Source organism: Saccopteryx leptura, chromosome 5, assembly GCF_036850995.1.
Source record: "Saccopteryx leptura isolate mSacLep1 chromosome 5, mSacLep1_pri_phased_curated, whole genome shotgun sequence".
Classification (NCBI taxonomy): Eukaryota; Metazoa; Chordata; class Mammalia; order Chiroptera; family Emballonuridae; genus Saccopteryx; species Saccopteryx leptura.
Window position 1 is genome coordinate 16,666,354 of NC_089507.1, and position 27,765 is coordinate 16,694,118.

At 48.5% G+C, this 27,765-nt stretch overlaps 1 protein-coding gene across 3 annotated transcripts in view; it reads right to left on the reverse strand.

Moving 5' to 3' along the window:
• The window catches only part of CCDC149 (coiled-coil domain containing 149), a 115,134-nt gene that overhangs the window by 62,803 nt on the left and 24,566 nt on the right, over nucleotides 1–27,765 (reverse strand). For all 3 annotated transcript variants that reach the window (XM_066384836.1, XM_066384834.1, XM_066384835.1), the window contains exons 2-3: nucleotides 3,916–4,077; nucleotides 1,525–1,563 (exon numbers count right to left, since the gene is read on the reverse strand). In XM_066384836.1, coding sequence (XP_066240933.1) covers nucleotides 1,525–1,563; nucleotides 3,916–4,077 — 201 coding nt within the window. The remainder of the gene's footprint in view (nucleotides 1–1,524; nucleotides 1,564–3,915; nucleotides 4,078–27,765) is intronic.

The following is a 27,765-nucleotide window of genomic DNA, read 5'->3' on the forward strand; positions in this document are numbered from 1 at the left end:
TGTACAACCACAGGACTGTATGGAAAGCTCAAAGGAACAGAATAGAAAGTCCAGAAACAGACCCATGAGTATATACAAGGATCTACTGAGTAATAACAGTGGGCATCTAAAATTTGCAGGGACAAATTGAATTTGTCAATAGATAATGTTGGCTACCATTTAGGAGCAAAGAACATAAGTGGCTTGTGAGTTTTGCTGGTAAGATGGCTTTTAAAAGTCTGAAATGGGCCCTGGCCGGTTGGCTCAGCGGTAGAGCGTTGGCCTGGTGTGCGGGGGACCCGGATTCGATTCCCGGCCAGGGCACATAGGAGAAGCGCCCATTTGCTTCTCCACCGCCCCCCCTCCTTCCTCTCTGTCTCTCTCTTCCCCTCCCACAGCCAGGGCTCCATTGGAGCAAAGATGGCCTGGGCGCTGGGGATGGCTCCTCGGCCTCTGCCCCAGGCGCTAGAGTGGCTCTGGTCATGGCAGAGCGACGCCCCGGAGGGGCAGAGCATCACCCCCTGGTGGGCAGAGCGTCGCCCCTGGTGGGTGTGCCGGGTGGATCCCGGTCGGGCGCATGCGGGAGTCTGTCTGACTGTCTCCCCGTTTCCAGCTTCTGAAAAATACAAAAAAAAAAGTCTGAAATGCTGGTGGTGTCCACCAATGGGTGTATGGATAAAGAAGATGTATGTATACATAGTGGACATTACTCAGGAATGTGAAAACATTGAAAGTTTACCATTTGCAACAACATGGGTGGACACAGAAGGTATTAAGCTAAGTGAAATAAGTCATAATAAGAAAAATACTATATACCCTCACTTATCTGTGGAATCTAAAGAACAACATAAAGGAAGAAACAAAATAGAAACAGACTGATGGTTGCCAGACGGGAGTGGGGTGAGGGGACTGGGTGGAAAGGTGAAGGTGAGTAAGAGGCGCAAACCTGCAGTTAGAACATAAATAAGTCACGGGGATGTAAGTACAGCACAGGGAACGGTCAATAATATCACAATAACGGCGTATGGTGACAGACGGGTCTGACACTCATCGTGGTGACCACATCCTAAGGCATAGAAATGTTAAATCACCAGGTTGGACACCTAAAGCTAATAGAATATTGTGTGCTAACTACACTAAAGTATCAATAAAATAAAATACAAAATTTCAGACTTTAAAAAGTCGGAAATGATAGAAGATGAATGGTAAAAGAGCACCATCTGTGGAACAGGAAGCTCAAGTCCTAGAGCCATCAACCTCGACTCGTGGTTCCCAACAGCGGTCCCCACAGGAAAGGGAAGGCAGGCGACTGGGGTGCCCCTCCCACCCTGCTGGCCTTCAGCGGGTGTCTCTCGCCCTCCTCCCAGCCCCAGCCCCTCTCTGCAGTCAGGGTTTTCCCTAGCACCCACTCCCCCCAGGAGTATAAAAGAATTCTGGAAAATAAACGATTTCTCTATACATGTGGGATTCCCTCATCTCCCTAACTGTTCTGAGACGCCAATGCGAACAATCTGAGTGTTCTCCAAGATCAGGGATAAGTCTTACCTGTTTCCTCTTCTCGGGCGGAAGTGACGGATCGCCATCCTACAAAGAAACAGGTGCTACATTTTATTTATTTATTTACTTATTTATCTATCTATCTATCTATTTATTTATTTATTTAAAAGTACTTAGATTCAAGGAACTGAACCAAACTATGAACTAAATTCAGACCCTCCTAACTTCTACCCTCTACAATCATCAATGTGCTGAACCAAGCTCAAATATGCTTTGAAAAAAGTAAGTATAAACTGAACCAGACTTATTTTGGGAAAACCATTAAGGAATCAGTTCCATTTAGAACCAAACTTATATATTTTCTAAAACTATGTGAACAACAACAGCAACAAAAACCTGGATTAATCAAAATTATTTTTGAGCAGAGCCCAACTTAAATTTCATTTGGTTTGAGTTGAGTTCCTCTTTAAATAGTTAGATCCAAAGGAATATTAATGGCTACTCACATACACATGAGTTTTCTCTAAGAACAGAATAATTTTGGAGGGTGGGGGGAAGGATAGGCTCAAAAGAAAAGAAAATTAACTGAGAACTTCCAGTCTCATCAGATTTTTTATCTCAAAAGGATTCAGTTTCTCTCCCTTGTGTGTCATCCAGGAATACATATACCTCAGGTGCATGAATAAACGCTCAATCAATGAGAACACTTTTATCTGATGCTGTCAATTTGTCTGTAGGTCAACACCATTTTAACCTAAGGACTCTTTCTACACTATTTCTGTTCCAGGACAGTGCAATGGTCTCAGCACAACTGGTTAAATGTTAGCAACAGTGGCAGCTCTTTAAAAAGAGGTTATATCCATGAGAGAAAAATGAAGACCTAGCTGGCTGGTTCAGTGGTAGAGCGTTGGCCCCGTGTGTGGATGTCCCAGGTTCAATTCCCAATCAGGGCACACAGAAGAAGCAAACACCTGTTTCTTCACCCCTCCCCCTTACCCACCCTTTCTTCTCCCACAGCCATGGCTCAATGGGTTTTAGGGCATCAGCCCCAAGTGCTGAGGATGGCTCCATGGAGCCTTGGCCTCAGGTGCTAAAAATAACTTGGTTGTGAGCATGGCCCCAGATGGGCAGAGCATTGGCCCCAAACGGGGGTTTCCAAGTGGATCCCAATCGGGGTGCATGAGAGAGTCTGTCTCTCTATCTCCCCTTCTCTCACTTGGAAAAGAAGAATAAAAAATGACGAATGCAAAAATAGTACTATGCCGTTGGTATCTTCCATTTTGCTACAATTTATATTCTTAAAAATCTTGCCATATAAAACCCTAGAGAAAACTTAAATGCTCATGATAAGAGAAAAGTAAAAAAAATTATGGAAATTTTACTATGCAATTGTTTTTAAAAATAAACTAAATTTGTAAGTATGGCCTAGAGAGAGGTCTAGAATAAAGAGCTGAGTGGAAAGAGCAAATTTTAGAACAACATTTATACAATAGTGTCCAACGGAACTCTGCAGTGGTGGAAACATCTTCTAAGGAACTGCCCAGCATAGTAGCCACCATGGCAGTGCCCCATAGCAACACCACTTAGCAGTCCCCACTGAGCATATGCCCACTGAGCACAGAAAGTGATGAGACTGAAGAACTGAATTTTCAATTCTATTGAACTCTACTTATTTTATTTTTTTGTTTGTTTCATTTTTCCGAAGCTGGAAACCGGGAGGCAGTCAGACAGACTCCCGCATGCGCCCGACCAGGATCCACCCGGCACGACCACCAGGGGGCAATGCTCTGCCCATCTGGGGCATTGCTCTGTTGCAACCAGAGCCATTATAGCACCTGAGGCAGAGGCCATGGAGCCATCCTCAGCACTCGGGCCAACTTTGCTCCAATGGAGCCTTGGCTGCGGGAGGGGAAGAGAGAGACAGAGAGGAAGGAGGGGGGGAGGGGGGGAGAAGCAGATAGGCACTTCTCCTGTGTGCCCTGGCTGGGAATCGAACCTGGGACTCCTGCACGCCAGGCCGCCGCTCTACCACTGAGCCAACCGGCCAGGGACGAACTCTGCTTAATTTAAATAACCACATGTGGTTTCTGTATGAGACAGTGCAGATTTAGAACACAAATCCTCTTAGAAACACTCCCTATGAGCAAGTTACTAAGTAAACAGGCACACAAACGTATATACGTCGGTGTGTACCTCACCCAGGTGCCCGGGGAAGCAATCTGGAGGGAGAGGCACACCGACTAGCCAGTGGCCCTGGGCTGTGGAGGACGCCCAGGTGATGACTTCTACTTCTTAATTTTTCTACGTTGGAACTCTCTGAATTCAATCAACTTTTTTTATTTTTTGTTTTGTTTGTTTGTTTTTGAGAAACAGCGTGTTGAAATGCCCTCTTCCTCGCTTCACCGGGGAACAGGAAGGTCACCAGGAGGAAATACATACGATCAGCTCTCGGTACTTCTTCTTCAGGGCCTGGTGGCGCTCTCGGAGCTGATTGGCCATGAGCTTGTACTGGTCCCGTTCCTGCTGGCATGTGTCCAGCTCCTTGGAGAGGATCAGCAGGGCCTCCTTCTTACTCTCCAGCTTCCGTTTGCAGACCAGGTACTGCAAAATAAATCCAAGCGCCGGTCAGAACGTCCGCGGACCTCCATGCCACACGCCCAGCCCTGCACGGTTAGGTATTGCGGTTGCTGTGCTGTTGCGATTTCTCGTTTTTTAGAGATCAGATGCCCAGAGACATCTGTCAGTAACTGACATACGTTGCTCCAGTACCCGACCTATTTCCCTCACGACAGAACCCCAACCTCCATGTTCATAAACTTTGGCAGACTGGGGCAGATAAAAATCATTTCATTGACAAATGAATAAAACAGTAGAATACTTTTTAAAAATGACAGCCAAGTAAATATCAATAGATAGCTGGACCTCTAATGGGTTTTCTTTAAAAAAAAAAAAAAAAAAAAAGGATTTATATATCCAGATAAGATTATGTAAAACTTTGTTAAAAGTTTACAGGAAGACATTTAGTAAGACATTTGTATATTACTCACAATTATCTCCTGGTAGCAAAACTATTTGCTTGTTTCTAAAATTGTATTCTTTATGCTTTTCTATGTTTTCTAACTTTTCTAGAATAAACCCACATGGTTTCTATAATTTAAAAACCCCCACACAAATGTTATTAAAAATAATTTAATGGAGCCATAAATCACGGCAATGGGTGGCACCTGTCCACACAGCACAGCAGACATTTTCTCACTTGAGAATTTTTGTTCGCCAGCTGGGCCAAGACATACTCAACTCCTGTGATTCCAGTGCAGCCCCTGTCCCACCAGAGACTGATTTTATGAGCCAAGTATTTCAGATACGTTTAAATTACCCCCACACAGTCGACTATATCCTTGCGGGAACTCTTCGTCCCTCCTTTCCCACTCCCCCCACGACGAGCCACCCCCACCTGACCGTCACCCGCCACACGGGCCAGTGTGAGCCCTGACCAGGACTTCCTCACTTTTATTCGTTACTCTGCACCATCTGGTGTTATTCACATATGTGAAATGTGGCACTAAATACCTTTTGAATTTGCCCCGTAAAAAGACCAGATTCAGAGCATTCATGAAAACAATTTATAGTTTCATTATACACCCTGACACGAGCACTTTGTCATTACGGATGCTCACACAAAGCAGAGAGAATCAGCACTCCTGTAGCATTTGAGTCAATGCTCTTTTATGGACAAAAAGCATTACTCATATATAGTGCTAGCTCGGAACTGACTTTGTTAAGTTCAATTTCAAATAAATGAGAGGGGGGAAAAGAGAGTTTTGTGCATTAGCACAATTTTTTTTTTTCACTTAAAAAAAAAAAAAAAAGTAATTGCTTAGCTTCCGAAACAAAGGGGGAAAGAAAAGCCATTCTGAGACGGATTTGAGTTCTAAGAGAGGACACTTCCACCTTGGATGAATCTTATTCCTGGCAGTAATGAGGTTGGAATCCTGCCTTAAAATGTCGTGGATTTTAAGACTTTGACATCGTTTTCATGGAGGCAAAATGGTTTCTGTTGCCACAGTGATTTCTTAAGAGTAAAATCCCCAACGGAGTAAATATCAAAGGCGCGTGGCTCAGAAACTTAAGCTGCAATGTCCTAAGGGAGGTATTGAGATTTCACAGGAAGAAAAAAAGTACCGTTTACACACAATTGAACAGATCTGCCCTTGTGCCTTCAGTTCTTTGCTGGTAATCAGCAGCCTCAGTTGTCAGGGCTATTAGTATCGGTAGCACCAAGACGGCCACCTTTGTCCTTTCAATTTATCAGATTGAAAACTGAGGCCGCAAAGATGGTGTCTTCCAACTTCGGGAAAGAAAATCCCAGTCGCGTGGAGATGTGGTAAGGAGCAGCAGGAAAGCTGAGTGGAAACATCCGGTCTGCTGACCAGGAACAGGTCAGGGCCACCGCTATTGGCAAAGTGGAAATGCAGGATCCCTGACCTTGAACTGCAGTCAGGTAGGATCCAAGAGAGAAGCTTTTTCTCTCGCAGGGCTTGGTCCAAATGGGGCCTCAGAAGCCATTATGATCTTCCCTTGGGTCTAAGGTACTTGGCAGAAAACAGGCTCTTCTAAGACCCATGGCCAGGATATGAGGAGCAGGAAACCCCCCAGTTTCTAAAGACTGCACACGTGTTCACACCCTGTTAATGACCTCAGCTGATATGAGGGTGTTGATGGTCTTTATGTCACTGGGTATGAATAGTCATACATTTGCTGAAGACAAATCAGTGTGTCTGAGTACGGGCTGCTGCCCACGCCTCTACGGGGGAAGACACAAACCAGACAGTGTGCTTATTGTGTTTCCTTTCAGACGCCAGGACTTCCTGCCTCTGAAACATTTGGGGCCCTGGTATCCTGGACAGGGAATCTAACCTTTATTTGGAAGTAAGTCACCCTTGCAAATCTCTACATCGTCTCAATGACATATGTGTGGCTAAAATAAAATCTTTCTCCAACAGTAATTGCCCGAAACCTAAACATTTATTCAATTTTGACTTCCTCACATTGTCCAGGGAAAACTACAAGTTCGTTCCATGCAGTAAGTGTTCAAGCCGCCATGATGCTGAATTGGTATTCCCACAGCCCCCTACTTTCTTTATTCCTTAGCATTGGCCTGCATGCCAGAGCTGAGAGAAGCCTCACAGATAACCCAAGTGACTCGCAGAGAACAGGTTCCTGGCTGCCGGCACGTTCCATAACAGGGTTTTCCAAATTGTGAGTCACGATACATTAGTCTGGGTAGTGAAATCAATTCAGTTGCAACCCTCATTTTCTTTAAAAAGAAAAAAGAAAAAAAAATCACAACAGAACAGAAAATATCAGCATGAATCCCATGCAGTAAAGGTAAGTATTGTTTTATGGAACTTGTTTTTTGAATAGACATGTGAGAATAAACACACATCTATGCACATTTTCACACAATGATTTTGGAATGCCACTTAAAAAGTTGAGAAATCACTATGTTGTAATAAGCACTCCACGCTCTATTCATGCAGTCAACAAATATTTCGTGAAAGGCGCCCAGAGAGGCAAGAGGGAGGCTGGGGGCTGGGTGTTGGGCAGGGAGGAAAAGCTACAGAGCGGAGAGGATGCTGGGAATGAGTTCTGTGCGGTGAACTGGTAGAAAGGGTACCAAGCGAGGGCCATCATGTGATGGGAATAATTAGCCAGTTCTTTGGGACTGAGGTGCAGCTCTGATTAATTAGTAGCTGAAGTTACTGTGAGCTTGAAACAGAAGGTGATATGCTAAAATCTGGCTTTGCAAACTTTTTCTTTTCTTTTCTTTTCTTTTTTTTTGCATTTTTCTGAAGCTGGAAACAGGGAGAGACAGTCAGACAGACTCCCGCATGCACCCGACCGGGATCCACCCGGCACGCCCACGAGGGGGCGATGCTCTGCCCATCCTGGGCGTCGCCATGTTGTGACCAGAGCCACTCTAGCGCCTGGGGCAGAGGCCACAGAGCCATCCCCAGCGCCCGGGCCATCTTTGCTCCAATGGAGCCTTGGCTTCGAGAGGGGAAGAGAGAGACAGAGAGGAAGGCACGGCGGAGGGGTGGAGAAGCAAATGGGCGCTTCTCCTATGTGCCCTGGCCGGGAATCGAACCCGGGTCCTCCGCACGCTAGGCCGACGCTCTACCGCTGAGCCAACCGGCCAGGGCTTTGCAAACTTTTTCAAAATTAAAGGTCTCATACTGATAGCATTTAAAGCTTACAAAACACTGTCACAGACACTCTCTTGTTTGATAGTCAACACTACCCGATATGTGGGACAAAAACGTTTTTCCATTTTACAGACAAAATAGCTGAGGCTCTTTCTCAGAGTCACAAAACTAAAACTGTCACTCAGACTAGGACTCCTAACTATAAATTCCAGGCTCTTTTTTTTTTTTTTTACAGTTCCACACATTACCCTTCTTGAGTCCAATCACATTTTTTTTTTTTTTTTTACAGAGAGTCAGAGAGAGGGATAGATAGGGACAGACAGGAACAGAGAGAGATGAGAAGCACCAATCATTAGTTTTTCATTGTGACACCTTAGTTCATTGATTGCTTTCTCATATGTGCCTTGACCACGGGCCTTCAGCAGACTGAGTAACCCCTTGCTCGAGCCAGCGACCTTGGGTCCAAGCTGGTGAGCTTTGCTCAAACCAGGTTAGTCCACACTCAAGCTGGGGACCTCAGGGTCTCGAACCTGGGTCCTCCGCATCCCAGTCCGATGCTCTATCCATTGCGCCACTGCCTGGTCAGGCGAGTCCAATCACATTTTTTTTTTTTTTTTGTATTTTTCCGAAGCTGGAAACAGGGAGAGACAGTCAGACAGACTCCCGCATGCGCCCGACCGGGATCCACCCAGCACGCCCACCAGGGGCGACACCCTGCCCACCAGGGGGCGATGCTCTGCCCCTCCGGGGCATCGCTCTGTTGCGACCAGAGCCACTCTAGCCCCTGGGGCAGAGGCCAAGGAGCCATCCCCAGCACCCAGGCCATCTTTGCTCCAATGGAGCCTTGCTGTGGGAGGGGAAGAGAGAGACAGAGAGGAAGGAGAGGGGGAGGGGTGGAGAAGCAGATGGGCGCTTTTCCTGTGTGCCCTGGCCGGGAATCGAACCCGGGACCCCTTGCACGCCAGGCCGACACTCTACCACTGAGCCAACCGGCCAGGGCCAATCACATTTTTAACACAACACTCTTAGTGATAGTTGTGTAACTGAAAGCAACGCATTTTCGTTCCTAGTGTTTCCAGGTCCTGTTTGGAAAACCGGCAACCCACTGGGCCTTTTCAATGCTATTCCGTGGGCAGTGGCAGCAGGGTGAGAGGGTCCTGTGGATCTGCTCAGTGAGCGCCGTCCCCACATCCCCCAGAGTCCCGGCTAGCGGAGGACAGGCTCCGCCCCCCACACTGGAGCCTTCGCCAGCCGAATCACTACAGGAGCCACTTTCTTTTATTTTATTGATTGATTGATTGATTGATTTTTCGAGAGAGGGGAATGAGAGAGAAAGAGAGAGAGAGAGAGAAGGGGGAGGAGCAGGAAGCATCAACTTCCATATGTGCCTTGACCAGGCAAGCCCAAGGTTTCAAACCGGCAACCTCAGTGTTCCAGGTCGACGCTTTATCCCACTGCGCCACCACAGGTCAGGCGCCACTTTATTTTCAAAGAGAACTTGCTCGCTTAGTTGTGGAAGTTGTGACTCAGACCCTGGTCTTCTGGCTAACTCCAACCCTAGCACTACCCCCACCCCATCACGGGGTCTCATTCAGTCCAACAGTATTCGCATTCACGGTCATTTCTGCGTGGACTTCACCCAGACTGATTCCCCAGCTCACCGGCGTCTTACTATGACACCCAACGGTGGACTTCCATCTGAACATCTGAGAGGCATCTTACACTGAACCCTGGATCTCCCCTTGAACCTGCCCTACCCCCAATCTTCCCTCTTGGTTAGTGGTCCAAACCATGTTCCGTTTCCTATAAACACCGCGGAGTCGGCCTTGCCTCTTCTCTGTCTCTCCTAGCCCTCACTGAATTCACCAGCCAATCCTGTGGGCATTACCTTCACAAGATGTATTAAATTAGGATACTTCTCACCCACTTCCACCACACTCACCCTCGTACAAGCCACCATCATCTCCTGATTGGACTGTGGCCCTAGCCTCCTGCTTCTACCTCCTGCCTCTACCCACCTATAATCTATTTTCTATGTAGTAACGAGAAAGATGCTTTTTAAATGAAAACAGATGGCAACATGTGGTAGCTCGAATCCCCCAAGGCCTCCGATCACATTTAAAACGAAGCCGTGTCCCTTCACTGGCCTTTGCTCACTGCTCTCCATGCTCACTGATCTCCTTGCTAGTCTCTGACCACATCAAGCCCACTCCAACCTCAGGGCCTTTGCACTGCCATGCCCTCTGCTGGGATTGTATGGCTTGTTCCCTGGCTTCGTCCAAACCTCTGTTGTCATGTCTTCTCAGGAAGCCTGTCCCTCCCTGCCACCACTCAGATTCTCCATCCCCTTACACTTTCCTTCATAGCACTTATCACTTGACCTTGAGTTATATAATTAATTATTAGTTTATTTTCAGCACCTCCTTCTCCATGGCAGCAAGTATGTTGACTTTTTATTCCATTTGCCCAGTGCTGAGAACAATACAAGGTACATAGCTGGTGATCCATTTAAAACGAATGAGAAATCTTCATACGTCATCTTCCTACAGCCTCAAACACACCTGGAATACATGGCATTGCCCCCATTTTACAGATTATCCAACTCACAGCTAGTGAAGAGCATAAGAATCATCTGAGCCAGGCTCCTTATTCTACAGGGGAGAAAACTGGGACGCAGAACGGGACACTGACTTATCCAAGGCTGGCTGGTGGGACCCAGAGCCAAAACCTACACTGAGCTCTCTTCCCATTCCAACTTCAGTACTCTCTCCATACTCCCTAATTAAAGGACACATTCCAGCTGGAGAGACATAAATGTCCAGAGACTCACAATGGCACCTGACACATTTTTTATAGTAACCATAATGATTCATGTAATAAAGTAGGTAGTAAGTAGCCTGACCATCACTTACTCGTAGTTACTAACAGCAGTGTATTAGTGCTGTAAGGAGAGACAAACGAAGCTCCCAGCGCAGAGAGAAGCAGCTGAGAGCGATGACTGGGCGCCCGGCAGAGGAGCCGGACAGCCTGAGCTCGACCCTAGCCTCTCACTAGCTATGTGAGCAATTGCTTGGCGTCTCTGTGACTCGGTGTCCTCATTTGTTAAATGGTGTGATTATAGTGCCTTCACAGGGCTGACGTGAGAATGGGAAGAATCCATTCGTATACGTCAGACATTGAAAACAGTCGGTGAGGTATGCTTGTTAATTGTTATTACTACTCTTTTTATCGCTAGGAGAGTGATCACAGCTTGGCAAAGAAGGTACTCAAAGAATTGGAGGAGGATGTGAACATTTGAAAGGAATCCCCCGAAACACAGGTAGAGGGGTTCTGTTTGGGGGTAAGGGAAGTTGTGACAGGTAGTGCTGGTGGGGAAATAATCCTGTTGGCAGGGAAGCAGCCCCAGCACAGCACAGAGGTGAGATCCCGGGAGGCAGACTCTCGGAACAGAGAGCCCCGTGCTGGGCTGGCTTCGGTGGAGGCGCGTGAAAGCTGCGTGTGATGGAGCTGGGAACAGAGATGAATGCTGGGCCTGTCAGAAAGGGCCTGGCCGGAGTGCAGACTCTCTTCTTCCAGCCAGCAGGGGCCCCAAGGGTCTCTGACTAGGAGAGTGACATTAAGAGTCCTTTTAGGAAGACAGTTTTGCCCTGATATCATTGTGGAAGGGAGACTGCTCCATGACATGACTACTGTCTGTTTGCCCCTCAGGTTGGAACTGGGCCAGAACGGGGGTTGCTTCCTGCACCCCCCCCCCCCTTAGAGACTGTCTAATTGTAACTGATGGTCGCTCATTCTGACTAAGTCAGCACCGTCCCCTACCTCCTGCTATGTGCTGGTTCATGGAACTGGTTGTTGTCCTGACCCAGTCAAGCATGTAAAGTAACTTTCCCACACCTGGTAGCATTCACTTATTAGTACCCATGTCTATCCCCACCCATCCACCTTCACCTATGTCATTCTCTGGCTCCTGCCAACCAGGCACAGAGACCCCGTTCATCTCGCAGCTGTCTAAGACACGCTTGGTATGTAAGTTGCCCTTAATGAGCTGTATTCATTACCAGACCAGAGTGGTCAGCCTCTTTCTTCCGTCTCTCCCACCCTCTGCTTACAGGGGGGCAGGTTTTCAGCCTTGCGGCTTCTCCCTGGATCGGCGTGTATTGACAATCACGTGGCGCACACCATCGCGGACTGTACAGCTTGAGTAGAATTTGCTGCCATGCTCGCACAGGGAGGAAAAGGTGGTTGGGGTTCAGGCCCCCCACATTGCAGACATACCTCCGGATTCTGCAGTTTGATCTGATCTGCCAGGCTTACAAAGCACAGACTGGCTTTGCTGGTGTCACTGCAGGGTCTGTTGTCACCCTGTCTAGCACAATACTGTTTGGCAGGTTGCTACCAGATGCACGTATGGGGTGAGCCTCAGCCAAGGTGGCTGGCATCAGAATCACTTCAGTGGGTAAGTGGGTCACATGGCCACCCAACCGTACCCCAAAGGGCTGAGCTGAGCAGGGTGAACAACAGAAAAATGTCCCACTTTCTGGTCACTCTCAGGTGGGACCAAGGAATCCACACTCAGTTCTTCTCATGCCTCTGTTTCCACGCTTTAGTCGAGGTGCAATTCTGCTTGTCAAATTCATGTGTGGGGTAGGGGCCAGAGGTATTTGCTCTCCTCTCTAACCCTAGAAAAGGAGGATCGGGGTTTGTTTTCAGGGGGGAGGAAGGAGAAAACAAGTTAGTAGTTTCTGAATGTCTACAATGTGCTTGGGACTGTTAGGAACAATAATGATGAGAGGACTTTTATGTGATTATAATAGTAAATGTGGCAGCCACTATTTAGTGAACCCTACTACTTTCCAAATTGTGCTATATGCTCTACTTGAAACATAGTTAACCCTATGAAACAGGTTGTCTGATTAGCCCCATGTTAGAGCTGAGGACACTGAAGCCCAAAGAGGTCAGTTTATCCTTCATCACAAAGGCAGTAAGGGGCAGAGCCGGATTCTCACTTAGAATCCTTGGGTTATTAGCAACAGTGACCAACCATCTCACATAAGAATCTATTGAACCTGACCAGGAGGTGGTGCAGTGGATAGAGCATTGGACTGGGACGGGGAGGATCTAGGTTCGAAGCCCCTAGGTTGCCGGCTTGAGTGTGGGCTCATCTGGCTTGAGCCGGGGCTCACCAGCTTGACTGCACTGGCTTGAGCATGGGATTATAGACATGACCCCATGGTCACTGGCTCGAGCCCAAGGTTGCTGGCTTGAAACTCAAGGTCGCTGGCTTGAGCAAGGGGTCAGTCACTCTTCTGTAGCCCCCTGATCAAAGCACATATGAGAAAGTAATCAATGAACAACTAGGAAGACTAAGGAGTTGCAATGAAGAATTGATGCTTCTCACCTCTTTCCCTTCCTGCCTGTCTGTCCATCTCTCTCTCTCTCTCTCTCTCTCTCTCTCACACACACACACACACACACACACACACACACACAGAATCTATTGAAAGGATACAGGCACTCAGAATTGGCAGGAGCACAGAGAAGTACTTAGAAACAGGTGAGCAGCCAGGTGACTCTGGAGGCAGGACCAGGGACCACCAGGTCTCAGTGAAAAAAGTTCAGGTCAGAGGCCACCAACCGGGGTAGAACTGAACTCCATTATGTTTCATTCTTTTTGCCTCTTGCTCAAGGGTGTCTCCAGCCAGCCTAAAGCAGATTATGTGCCATCCTTTGCCTTGGGGGAGGACAGGACAGCCAGGTCAGGTCCCTCCAATCTGTCCCTCCAGATTGTATGCAGTGGTAGCACCCTCCCAACTGGGCTGCAGCTGAGAAGAAGCAGTGAATGCCGGGAAGTAAGAAAACAATAAATGTTCAGCATAGTAACCTAGGCAGATCCATTCGATCGAAGCTCTTTCTCAACCTTGCTGAGGGTCCCCTTCTAGTGGTACATGAATCAAGGTTGAACAAGAAACAGCAGGTATTCAATTTAACAATTCCTTTTATTTCAAGTAATCTCGGAGCCTCTATTAATCACACATAGAAACAGAGATATTGGTGACGTTTACCCGGCTGCTGGAGGGGATACCCCTACCAACCGGAGAAAGGCAGAGACCACATACAAGGAAGCTGGGTGATCAGTGAAATTTAAATGGAATAAACTTGATAAAATATGCCCAGTTTTTGGCATATATAGTAGATACCATGAAATGTTTTTATTATCCTCTCAAAACCAGTTTTCTTTTGAATTGCATTCCAATTATATTTTTAAAGCAGAGCTTATAACTCATTTGTCGATGTTAATTCGTGCCCGCCGGCAAACGCCATGAAGGTAGCCCTGTGCTTATCATCTTAAGAACCCAAACCCCACAATTTTCACTACTGAGTGGCTTTTATCTGCCCGTTTACTGCTATCTGCAATAAAGCAAGTCATAATTGTTACAAGGGAGATTATAATAATTAAATGACTATCTGACATCCTACATTACTATCTGGATGGCTTTACAACCAGATAACTGCAGAGAGAGATGAAGGGAGCAGGGTGTCAGGGAGGGGACCTCTCCGCCAAGTGACCCTCTCTGTCAAGCGACGACTTGTGGTCCCTGGAGACGTGTGCTGATGGGATCAGGCTCGCTCTCGTTAACCACTGCAAGAACACGGCCTGCTGATCCAGAAAGGTTTCTCAGTGTGCCGAGGCACACCCGTGGCTGAAGCGGTCTTGTTCCGAATGATTTAGGAACTTCTCACCTGCAGGCTCACTCTGAAGGGTAGTGCCTGCCCTGGCGTCCCTCCACTTTCTACTCTGTTGCTGCCCTCTTCCTTCCCTCCTCTCCCTCTCCCATCCAGGAATATCTCCTTCCCTATCCAGCGATCAGCTCCAGGTTCATGGGATTCAGCTTCTCCCACCTCAGAAAAGTCGCTTCCTCCATTCCCGGAACCCCTGCTCGGCGCCGCCTGGCGATCTTGGGCAGGGACCATCACTTGTCTCCCTACCTGTCTGGTCCCAGAACCAGTCTCTTTGCAAACTGGCAGCGAGGTCCTGCCACTCTTTCAAAATGCGTCCATCGAGGAGATTGTCAAACAAGAGCCCTTCAACATGTGCCTGCAGTCCGCCTCTCAGACTTCCCCCGCCCTCTGTGTCGCCCTGAGTCCCACCTACAGCCGCTCCACACCCATCTCTCTCTCTCCTCTCTCTTTCTTGTCCTGTCCTGGACTCAGCTCACCGGTCCCTGTCTGGGAGTCCCCCTGCCACCCTTGGAGCAGAGAAAGAGCTGGCTCCCGGGGGGCACAAGGCATTCTGGGTACACCTTGATTAGAGTACCACACACCCCATCGCGGCCACCTGCCGACCCGTCTGCCTCCCCACTACCTGAGGCATCTTTGCAGCCAGGGTCATTCATCGTTGCATCTCCCGAACCAAGCACAGCTCCTGACCCATGCTGAGCGCTCAATAAACATCTGAGAAATTCTGGTTTTCATTAAGCTGAATTAAGAGGTCACAGGATAGCTCCTATAGAATCATCAAAATGGCATTGGTGTTTAACCTCTTTTTTTATGGCTTAAAATGAGCACTTCCCTGCCATCACAGAGTCGATTCACTAGCTTCACTTTTCTAGTCTTGCAGATTCACCAGTTTAGATCGGCACAAAGGACTGTCACTTGCAGATACACATAGACCCAACCTGACCAGAGCTTGGGCATTTGTAGCATCAGATGCCGTGTGGGACTGACCACGCTCTGGTGTGCATTTCACTGAAGTCCCCCGGTCGGCAGCCACTCCGGCCACACAAGACAACTGGCCAGCGCCTCCGGGCTGCGTGTCTCCTGCCCACGTCCACACCTCAGTCTCAGCTGGCCAGCTCCCGGACCAAGCACCTCCACAGCCCTTGTCGAAATCTGTGTCCGCCTCTGTAATTTTTAGGATGACACTTCAGCAATTTCAAGTTGGCAACTTAATGATTCCAACGTCATTCTCTAAAATAATTTATTTTAATAATCCATCTTTCTCAAGAGTCATCTTGGTGGTTTCCCCTCTCCGGTATTACTTTCGGCAGGCAAACTTTGATTATTTGAATGCCCCAGGGGATGTGCTGAAATTTAAGTTAAGTGAGATTTCAGGTAATTGGAAGAGTTTATAATGTGAACTACAGTAGCTGGGGGGTATGTGGAATCCACTGACAGGCTTGGTTAACTGGAGTTTTGAATAAGGAAGGTTTGTCTGAATATCTATTCCAATCCCATCTCCCCTGTTATTTCCCCCTTCCTCCCTCTCCCCATTCCCCTCGGTGTCTACACGCTATAAAGAGCGGCCCCTGCTCTTTCCAGGCCTGTAAAGATACGGAGGAAACACAAGGGAAAAGGCTGGCTTTCCTTCTTATTGGCCACGAACGGACTAGGAACCCTGTCACTTGCTGAAGAGAACATATATTTTTAAACACCATTGCCGCCTAGGGTGAATTTGCCGTCCTCCCATTGCGAGGCTGGTCCGACCTTGCCTCCGGCCGAGTTAATGATGGTGGGACGTACGATGCTGGTTTGTTTCAGATCTCGGGTGCTCAGGATGGAGCGCTAAAATTACCCAGGCATCTGAGGCTCTCCTTTCCCCCTCCAGGCGGCCAGGGGCCTGGGGCGCTCTGGACACAGGTAACAGCTCTCATCACCACTTCTCACATATGCAGTGACATTATATAACAGCCACACGGGGCATGTCATGATAGATCCTCCGGTTACTTCACTGCGGGACAGTTCGATTCAGTGGCAGAGGGCTTCTCCTGTGAACTGGGCGACAGTAGAAAGCCGGCAAGGCAGGGCCGACTTTTTTCAAACTGTCTTTAAAAGCTGTCAACATGCTGTGGCTCATTTTCCCCTTGTCTCAAAAAGAAATCATAACAGGCCCTGGCCGGTTGGCTCAGCGGTAGAGCGTCGACCTAGCGTGTGGAGGACCCGGGTTCGATTCCTGGCCAGGGCACATAGGAGAAGCACCCATTTGCTTCTCCACCCCTCCCCCTCTCCTTCCTCTCTGTCTCTCTCTTCCCCTCCCGCAGCCAAGGCTCCATTGGAGCAAAGATGGCCCGGGCGCTGGGGATGGCTCTGTGGCCTCTGCCCCAGGCGCTAGAGTGGCTCTGGTCGCAACATGGCGACGCCCAGGATGGGCAGAGCATCGCCCCCTGGTGGGCAGAGCATCGCCCCATGGTGGGCGTGCCGGGTGGATCCTGGTCGGGCGCATGCGGGAGTCTGTCTGACTGTCTCTCCCTGTTTCCAGCTTCAGAAAAATGAAAAAAAAAAAAGAAATTATAACAAGACCCTAAAAGCCCCGTTACTGATGACCCACAGCACCCTCTCGCCTAGATACCAGCTCTTGACCTATCTGGTCTGCCCCAAACTCCACGTGGACCTGGAACAGGGCGTCTGCTCTACAGACGGGGTCCTGAGAGGCGTAAGGGGTGGCAGGTGCCAAACCGGAACTGATTCCAGGACTGTCCCTTCACAAAAGGTATTCGGCCGATACGAAGACAAAGGTGTCGTTAACAGAAGCAACCTGGCACCTGGGATTTAGAGTGAAACACGGGTCCCACTGCCAGCACCTCCCACTGGGCGCGAGAAGCCCCTTACCACCCACCCCGGTGCTTCGCTGTCTTCTTCCATAAATGACCTGTGAGTAACCGCCGTCACTCGGGGGCTTTTCCGTGCCCGAACGTGACTTAGCATTTCACATATGTAATTCATTCATCCTCACCACGGCCCCCAAAGGCACACATTATTATTTCCTTTTACAGATCAGGAGACTGAGTCTCTCAGAGGCTTAAAAAAAAGAAAAAAAGAATCTTGCAGCTTCTAAGGACAAAGCTGGGGTGTGAACCCAGGCCTGCCCCACGCCCTTTCTGCCTGTGCCCTGCCTCTGTCGAAGAAGAGTCTAAGATTCTGTAAGACAATGCATGTAAAAGTTAACTAACTAATAAAGGCGGCCATCTTATTATCACAGTTTTTTTAAAACAACTGTCAGTCCTACTCAAAGAAAGAAAACACTCTCTAGTCCTCAGTCCACCAGCAGACCCAGGCTTCCTGAGAAATATCAGCGCCCTGCTGGGAGGAACAGCTCCATGAAAGGGCCAGTATGCCCAAGACGAAAATTCACTCAGGATGCTACGGTTGTGGGGCTCCTCGCTGCTCCCCTCGCTGACACACTTGAGGCAGGTGCAGGCACTCTAAAGCAAGGAGGTGCTGGGTCCTAGTCCGCCCCCAAGGGAAGTCATCTGCAGACAGGGAATCTTGAAATCAGCCATGCAAACCCATCACCACTCTAATTATCCAAGTAAATAGAGCTCTTTACTGCCATAGGCCAAGAGCCTAATCAATCGTGATCATGACAGCTTCCCCAGTAGTTCTCTCGGGATGGGAACCACGGAGTCATCGCTGAAGGGCCACTTGGGCCCAAGTTTCCACCTGCAGAAGGCAGGTCTCCCCCGCTGGGGCTGGGAGCTGATTTTTCCCCTCTTTCTACACCGTGCTCATATTTTCCTGAGCACCGTGAATTTGCTCCCGCACTTCATCTTCGTCGTTCTGACTTCCTCCCACCAACGCCAGGCAGCACTGATTAGTGAGAGATTTTCCTCGAGGAGAACTGGCAGTTCAGAACTCAGCCCCACAGCAAAAAGTTCGGTGGAGATTCATTTCAGAACACGGGTGGGTGTGCAGTCCTGGTTATTCGAACGACTGCAGATTTCAGAGAACGGATTGCATTGTAAACACTTCTTAAGGTGGGACTTTGTCTAGGTCTGTTTCTCTGACCTATACCTGTGCAACTGAGTTGATTACATTAGTGAAAGCCCACCGCCTCTCCCCCCCCCCCCCCAGGGAAGGCCTGAGTTCATTATGGCTTTCGGGGAAGATGGCAAAGTCCTCACTGGCTATACACATCACCAACAGATCACAAGGCAATCTTGGCATAATTTTACTCACTTTCCTTGACAATTTATTCACCACCACCACTACCTTCGTCATCGCTGTTCATCAGGAGAGCATTTAAATGACAATAAAATAGGCTGCTCTGTTTTACTCTTCTCCAAGTACAGAATGAGGACCTGACACTTAAGAACATTCCTTGGAGAAGGGCACACAGACATCACTGGTGCAGGTAATGTCAAGGTTTGAGCATTTCTCTGTCAGTAGAGAAAATTCCATAATGATCAGGATCACTACCAATAGCAGCATCGAAGACAAAATGTTAAGTGAGTGATCAGGCTGACCCTGCAAAAGGGGATGAAATTTCAGAGGCAGAGAGACCTAAAAGGACATGGAGGGCAATGGGGAGGTCCTAAGTAAAACCCTGAACTTCAGGGTCTAAGGTTCCTGGATTCTAATCCCTCCCCTGCCACGTCTAGGGCAGTGACCTTGAGGAAATTAGTCCATCTCCTGCTGAGCCCAAAGCCCCTGATCTGTAAAATGAGGACCACGATATATCTACTTCATAAGGTTTGTGAGAAGATTAAAGGAGCTAATAAAACAAGGTGTCTAGCCCAGTAACTGACATGTAGCTGGCATTTACTAAGAGGTATCTTGATCATCGTCATCATCACCATCATCTCCATGGATTCATCAGGACTGGTTGCTGTCCACTTTGGGTGAGAAGGCAAAAAACTAAAGAAGTTATAAGTCCTACTTGGGAAAGTCCTACCAAGCCTGATGGACCCAAATCCTAGATATGACCATGGAAACACCAGTCAAAACACTGATGGCTGACTCCTCCATCTTTTACTGTGTGCTAGGCATTGCTATGGGCACTTTACACACTTGATCCTCACAATGAGACCCTATGAGGTAGGTCCTACTATGATCCCCTATGGAGACACAAGGTGCTGGAAATAGGTGTCCTGTGGGACTTCTGGAAAGTTTCCTTAAGGGGAAGGCACACTCTTTTTCATGTATTTTTTTCTTCCTGCAATCTATTGGTCCATAAAATGGAAAGCCCCACTCCGGGGATGGAATGGGTGACCAGAGAAACTGAAGGTGCCTGTATCCCTGACAAACTGTGAGCCACCATACTGGCCCTACACTGCCTACCTCCAAAGTTATTGTTCTTGAAAGAGAAATATAGATAAATCTATGATATTTAAACCACTGTTGCTTTTGGTATTACATTAAAATTAATCCTAAATAATATACCATTTTACCCAAATAACTGATACTGAGGAAATTTGTCACTTTATAATGCAAGATATGTAACTGAGTTCTCATTAGAACACTTTGTCACCAGTGACAGGTGACATTGGATATCTATGACACAAAAGTGTTTAAGTTCTATATCAAGGTATTAAATAGAGTTTAAATGAAGGAATGCTTTCATTCTTGCTCCATAATTCAGTGAGTGAAAAATGATTATTTTACTTATCAGGTTAATTCATTGGTCCATCCAACCATCCATCCATCAATCCATCCATCCATCCCTCCCTCCAGTGAGGCTGTGATAAAGTGGGAAAAACACAGTCTTTGGAATCAGAAAAGCCTGGGGTTCAACTCCCAGCTCTCTCATTACTCACAGATTCCCTTATGTCTACTTCTCACCTCTTAACATACTGACCACAGCTATACAACGGTGGCAATCTGGCTGCCTCGCAAGGCTATTGTGAGGAATAAATGAAGTCGCATATACTAAGCATTCAGCTCAGGACTCAGCACATTAAAAAGGGCTCAATAAAATGTTTCCTTTTCCTTCGACTATGTGCCTGAACTGGATATTATATGAAAAATGCTTCCTGTTGCGCCTGGCAGACAACAAGTGCTTCATAAAGGGAAACAGTATAAGGAAAATCTTAGTGCTATTAGTAATGATAATAGTAAGAGCAGTAGAAGTAATAGTGTTGGAGTGACAGTGGTAGTAAAATAATCAAAGGCTAAACTGAGAGAGGGTGGAATCAGGGGGAGGTTCCCAAATGTGCGTGGTGGACGCCTACATGATCATACCTCAAGCGTTCAGCATGGGGTGAGACAGTGTTTCTGGGAGACGCGTGTATTTTTCTCCTTGTCAGTGCCTTCACGAGTGATTCCAGTAACCAAAACAGCTATTTTCCTAGCTCTCCAATGTCAGAAAGAACCTTTCTTTAAACCTGGTTTGGTTTTTTCTTTAATTGTTCAATGAAATGTTCTCCTCTTTTAAAAATGAATTATTTTTTAAAGAAGTTAAGGAGCGGGATGAAGTCACACCCTAGAATTTGCTCTCCTGTAGAAACCTCTGTACCATGTGCCAGGATGCAAGATGCCCTTCCCAGCACAGGGAGGGGGCAACTGGCTGCGCCACGTGACACACATGTCCTCAGAGCAGCAAGCGAGCCTGGGAAGGCACAAGCAGGCCTCGCAAAGAAACACAGGAAACTCTCCAAGTCACTGACCCGGCTACCTGTTCTAGACCTAAAGAGAACCCCTGGTCAGACACCTGGGCTTTCTCACAGTGGGAACAACATCATCAGCCTAAGACACAGGCTCCAAGTCCAACAACTGCGTGGCCTGTCAGCGCCGTGGACGCCTGTGCTGCCGTGGTGACGGAGGATCGTGAGGACAACGACAGTGAGTTAGTGACATGGAAGCTACTCATGACTGACTGCTGAGTGGGAAAAAGAACAAGTTATGAAAACAGCACACCCTGACGGAAGTCAGAACAGTGGTGACCTGGGGGAGGGGTGCCTGGGAGAGGAGACAGAGAACCTCCGGGGAGCTGGCAATGTCGTATATTCTGGGCGGCAGTGACCCGGGTGCGTGCACGTGGGAAAACGCACTGAGCATTCACTGCGTGCTTTCACTGCACGTCTGTTCATCACACTCACACACACTCACACACACACACACACACTCACACTCACACACTCACACTCACATTCACACACACTCACACACACACACACTCACACACACACACTCACACACACACACACTCACACACTCACACACTCACACACACACACACTCACACACACACACTCACACACACACACTCACACACTCACACACACACACTCACACACACTTACACACACACATACTCACATACACACACTCACACACTCATACACACTCACACACTCACACTCACATTCACACACACACACACACTCACACACACACACACATACTCACATACACACACTCACACACTCACACACACACACTCACACTCACATTCACACACACACACACACACTCACACACACTCACATACACACACTCACACACTCACACACACACACTCACACAAATAAAATAGCTCAGTTTAAGAAATGAAGGCGTGGGAAACTGAAAGATTATGCATGTACATGTTAACAGCAGTCAGCTCTGGGTACTAAAAATTTTTTTTTCCCTTTTAAATGTATCCATATTTTCTAAATTCAGGCATGCGGTGAATTCCTATCACCTGGGTATTTAAAGCTAAATCCGCCATGACCCAAGGCTTTCTCGTCTCCAGGTACCAACTTCGCTACTCACTCTCCTTCCCAATGTCTCCCTGTTCACAGATTCCGTACCTCACAGGCAGCCCCCATAGCTATCTGCAGACCTGGCCGGACCAGACCCCTGGGCTGAGGGTGGAGCAGGAGGGCGTGGGAGGTGGATCCTTGCTGGGTGACCGTGAAGGAGGGCTCTGAATTTCCGTTTCTTGGTCTCTACTGTGAGGACTGGCAAGGTGGCTCTGAAGATTAGTTCAGGCAACGGAGAAGAAGGTGGCCATACAATACCCTGGTGGACTTGGCACTCCAACTTTCAGCAAACTGCCCGGGACATAGGAACTCCTCTTCAATTTCAGGAGAAGAAACACAAACGTCAAGAGTTGTATTTATTAGCCTGACCTGTGGTGTGGTGCAGTGGATAAAGCGTCGACCTGGAAATGCTGAGGTCGTCAGTTCAAAACCCTGGGCTTGCCTGGTCAAGGCACATATGGGAGTTGATGCTTCCTGCTCCTCCCCCCCTTCTCTCTCTCTGTCTCTCTCTCTCTTCTCTCTCCTTTCTAAAATGAATAAATAAAATAAAAAAAAAGTTATATTTATTATTTCTCATGAAGAGAAGATGACCATAGGAATAAAAAAATTACACAATGTTTTTGCATGAGAGTCAACAGTGGGTGGCAGATCACCTCGGAGCAAGCTTAAGTTGCAGCCCAGAGCGGAGTCCGAGGCTGGCGCGCGTCCAGACCCACCATCGTGCACGTCACAGTCCATTATGGAGAGCAGCTCTTTACAACCGAACTAGTTCCCGCCGCAGCTTCTGCCCGACCCTTTCCAAGCAATGTATCTGATGCAATAAAATTCCAGTGAGGAAAAGAGGAAGGGAAAGAGGGAGGGAGGGAGACAGGGAAGGAGGAATGGCCTTCTAGTAAATTCATAAATCCCTTAGAGTTTAATAAAAGGCGATCTGACTTAGTTCTTTTAAAAGATGAAAATCTTTTGAAACTCAGAAGGTCTGTGAGATCAAATGGATATCAGAGGACTTTGGGGAAAGAAATGGAAGAAAATGGTGTTATGACAAAAACGAAGAAGAAGAAGGAGGAGGAGGAGAAGGAGAAGAAGAAGAAAGAAAAATGGTTGTCCTTGTTTTTAATTCAGTAGTTTTTCAATTCAAGTGTTAACTGAGACCCCAATAGGTTTGTCATCTCTTTTAAATTCGTTCACTACACACACAGGACTTTCCACTGGGCACAGCGGGTGATTCACCAATGAACCAGCCCTCTCCTGCTCGGAGTAACTCCCGGCTGGAAGCGAGGCGAGAACATAAATCATTCCAACATGAGGTGGCCCGGGAGACACCAGTCACAGAGGCACGCTTAGATGCTATGGGATTGCGGAAGTCAAGGGAGCTGTCAGGAAGGGGCACGGCGCTCGTGGCCCATGACCAAGTCTCTAAAGAGGAGTGAGGAGAAGGAAGAGAACAAGAGTTCCCAGCAGAGGGCACGGCCTGAGTCGAGGCCAGGTGTATGGAAACCCGAAGTGGCTCTGTTTGCCAGGAGCACCGGACATGTGAAAAGGAGAAATACAAAACAAGGCTGGAACATTTGGTTTTGGTGAAAGTAATCAAGGCCTTAAATGACAACAGAGTCCGAACCAAGGTGTGAGCCAATAGGAGCTACGGAGGTCTCTGAGCAAGGAAGGGTCAGGACTAGAGTTTCACCGGTGGGATGGGGAGGTGGGAGATGCAGGAGGCAGGAAGGAGGATGGAGGCGCCTGCAAACACCCAGTGGGGAGAGGGGTTACTGGTAGTGCTGTGTCTTTTCTGAGCACCGCCATCAGCTTAATAGGAGGCTTATTCAAGACTCCAACAGGCAGAGAAAGTGCAGTGGTCAGAGAGGGGGACAAACAGGAAAGGGCCACCCCTTTGGGCAGGCGATTGGGCCGGGGGACAGGAAGAGGAACATGGTGTCAGAAAGTGACTCGGAGGAGCACTGAGGAGGCCGTGGGACCGGAAGGTGCTCAGGAAATAGACAGGACAGCTACAATCCTGCTGAAAGGTCTGGCAATGCCGGAGACTGTCGGGGAAAGAAGAAAAGGCGACAGAATGACCCTGACAGAACTCACCAGCCTGGAGCAAATTAAAAAGCAAATTGGCACTGGCTAGAAGAAGGGAGCCCCATCCCTGCCACCTCCAATATCGCCTTGGTCATGGGGTCCGCAGATGGCAGAGCCAGCAGATAAGTCAATCTGTGCTCCATCGATATGAATTTTCAATGACATCATCTTGACAGCTGGCAGCTGACACATCACCTCTCTCTGTGGAAGCATCTTGGAAGGTCTGGGAAAGGTTCCCTTAAAGCCCAAGCAAGGACAGGACCGCTACCTTGGCTGTAGAGGGTGGATAACTTTAAAACACATTTTCGTATCACCACACTTAAGGCTCATCTTAAATGAGACACACAAAGCAGATATGGTTTTCCTGACTGTATAAGTCCAGAGAAATTAAGGCTTGGAGAAGTCAGGAGATTTGCCCAAGACCATGTAGCTACTTAGTGGCAGAGTGATAACCCGTGGCCCACTGAGCCTGCGCCAGGGCGTCTACTGGGGCCATGTGGACACCCACTCCTGCTCCTTGGTTGGAAGCGGAACATACCAACAGGTAAGCAGGCATGGCTTCAAAGAGAACGTTGAAAATGCCTTTCTTTTCCACTTTCCTTTTTGTTATTCCCCCTTTCCCTTCTTCCTTCCTCAATAAGTACCTGCCAGGTATCATTTGCCTGGCATTGGGCTAGTAGACATTGGTGACCACCCACCCACCTCTCTGAGGGTCCCCCATTCTCAGGAACCCCATTACCTTGCCTTCTTATTCTGCCAACAAACCCCACACCATTTTCCCAACTGAAATACACCATCTACTTCCCAACCTCTTAAGGCCCAAGAAAGGTAGGAAACCCAAGTGGAAGTCATGATATTTGAGCTGGGCTACATTAAAGCAGAAGGTCACCTTTGGACATAGGCAAAGGCTTAGAGGTGACTCGGGGTATGGAACGAGCTGGTACCAGCCAGGAGTTCTATAGAGATTGGGGGAGACCGTGGGCATTGGGTATATGGGGGAGTGACTAGGGATGAGGAGGGGGCAGAGCCCTTTGAGGCCAACTGAAGGACTGGCTTTCACTCTGCAGGCCCTGAAAGGCCATCAGAGGACGTTAGGCAGAGGAGCAGTAAATCATTTTGGTGCTTGGAACGACAACTCCAGTAACCACATGGAGGAAAGAAGATCTTGGAGGATGCTGCAAATATTCTGGGGAGGATGGATGAGAACCTGGGCCATGGCGGGACAGTGAGCATGGCGACATGGAGCCCTGATTTAGGGCTTGGACAAAAACAGAAATCATGGGTCTTGATGATGATTAAACTGGTGGTTGAGGGAAGTTGGGAAGAAGAACCAAAAAAGACACAGTGCTGTCATTAATTGAGAGGGGTTGGAAGAAGGAAAGATCAGAAAGGCAGAAGGCAGAGCGAGGTTGTGTCGTGTGCAGGACACGCCAAGTGTGAGGTGACTGGGGGACATCTCCAGTGGCCACATGGAGGGAGGCAGAAGCCCAGCACGTAGGGAAAGAAGAGTGGAGTGTCAGAGGCCGCACAGTCAGGCGTCAAGTAGGTTGAGGCCTGAAGAAAGACCACAGGGAGCGGCAAATAAGAGGCTGGTCTTGGGTGGTTTGACAAGAGCATCACCAGGAGGAGAGAAGGGTTGGAAGGCTGGCTCACATGGGATGAGAGTGGATGAGAGCAAGGGGACAGAAGTGCAGGTACAGGTGGGCTCCCATGTCCTGCTCGCTCCTCATGCCCATCCAGCCCCTCACATACACTCTTGGCAGAGAAGTTACCTTCCCAACCTATGCAGGCAACTTCTCCTCCACTCAAAGGGTACAATCACCTCATCGGCCACTTCCATGATGAAGGCCACACTCAGGACCCTAGCACCCTATATAGCTAATAGACACATCCATAAGTCTCTTTCCATAAGTTCAGATGTGAAATGGAAGGAGAAGCCCTGCAAATGGGCCAGAACCAGGTCGGTTCTGGGATGCTATTCAGTATCCTCAGTCACATCCCGCTTCTCTTGAATCATCGCATGAAGCTCATTAGTCTAGAATTCCTGTTTCCTACTGGACCCAGCTGGTCCCAGGCCGGTCTCCCGGGAGCTCACTAACTTGTGCCGGAGTTAAGATGCACACAGAGAGGCCTTTCCAAGAAGGCACATCAGTGCTGCAGAAGTGGTTTAACCGGAGCTACATGAGGCAACCTAATGAAGAGGTCACATCAAACTTGGGTGATTTTAGGAGAGATGTGGTCTTCTATTCCACCTCTAAAGACTGGTAGAGGAGATGACATCAGAGTAATGGCGCAGTAGGAAGCAATACCGATAAATCTCCCCCAAAACTCAACAAGATCTTCAACCAGAAACAGAAAAACCTATCCTTGGAGCCTCCAGATGTTTTGCAATACACCCGAAGGTATGGTCGAGCGAAAACTTGGCTAAATATATAATCAAACCCCGAAGGAAATAGGGAGTAAGAAATGCTCCGCCTTCCTCATGAACCTAAATAGGGCTGCTTTCACTGGGAACTGAGAGTATCGAAACTAAGGCAGGCAAAGGGGGTGAATAGATCCAGGCCACGGCACAAATGGCCGAACCAGGTTGTGGCACGGAAATCCAAGCCGAGGAGGAAAAACTGTGCCTGTGGCAACCCAGTCAATACAAGCTAACACTCGCGCCAAACCCAGATAAAGAAAGACAAGTGGGGCAGCCATTTTTCCCGATCTCCTGGTCGGCGCGTGCAGATAGTGGGCGAGAGATTCCTTCAAAAGCCCCGGGAGTGGGTGCCTGTGTTATCCCACAGAGAGGAAGAGTCAGGGGCCTTTGTGTGGGCCGAAAGCGGAATCTCCGGGCCACCCTAGCACCCTGAAAAAGCCGCGCACAGGGAGGGAGTGAGAGCCAATTCCAACACTGGAGCTTTTCTGTGCGGGCAGGGGTTTCACTCGAAGTGTGAGACTGCCGGCCTGATATCCTGGTCTGCGCGCGCAGATAGTGAGCGAGAGATTTCTCCCAGCACCTCAGGAGTGGGCACCCATGTTATCCCACAGAGGGGCAGAGTCAGGGGCCTTTGTGTGGGCCAAATGCAGAATCTCCAGGCCGCTCCAGCGCCCTGAAAAAGCCGTGCACGGGGAGGGAGCGAGAGCCAATTCCAACGCTGGAACTTTTCCGTGCAGGAGGAGGTTTCAACTCAGAGTGTGAGACTGCCGGCCTGATATCCTGGTCTGCGTGCAGATAGTGAGCGAGAGTTTCCTCCAAGTGCCCCGGGAGTGGGTGCCCACCCATGTTACTGAACAGAGTGGCAGATCCAGAGGTCTTTGAGTGGGCGGAAGCCCCGCCTGATTATGCTAGCAGCTCTGACTGACTGAGCCTTACCCAGAGCCCTGTGCTGAGTGGGAATAGAGTGGGGAGTTGCCAGCTCTTTGAGCCTCTTACTATCCAGGCAGAGGCAGCAGCAACCCCATAGCTGGATTATCAGGCTACTAATTGAGGAAGGAAAGACTAGGAGAGAGGCTCCAGGAACACAGACTCTCTCACTGTCGGAGCCTATAAATGCTAATGAGCC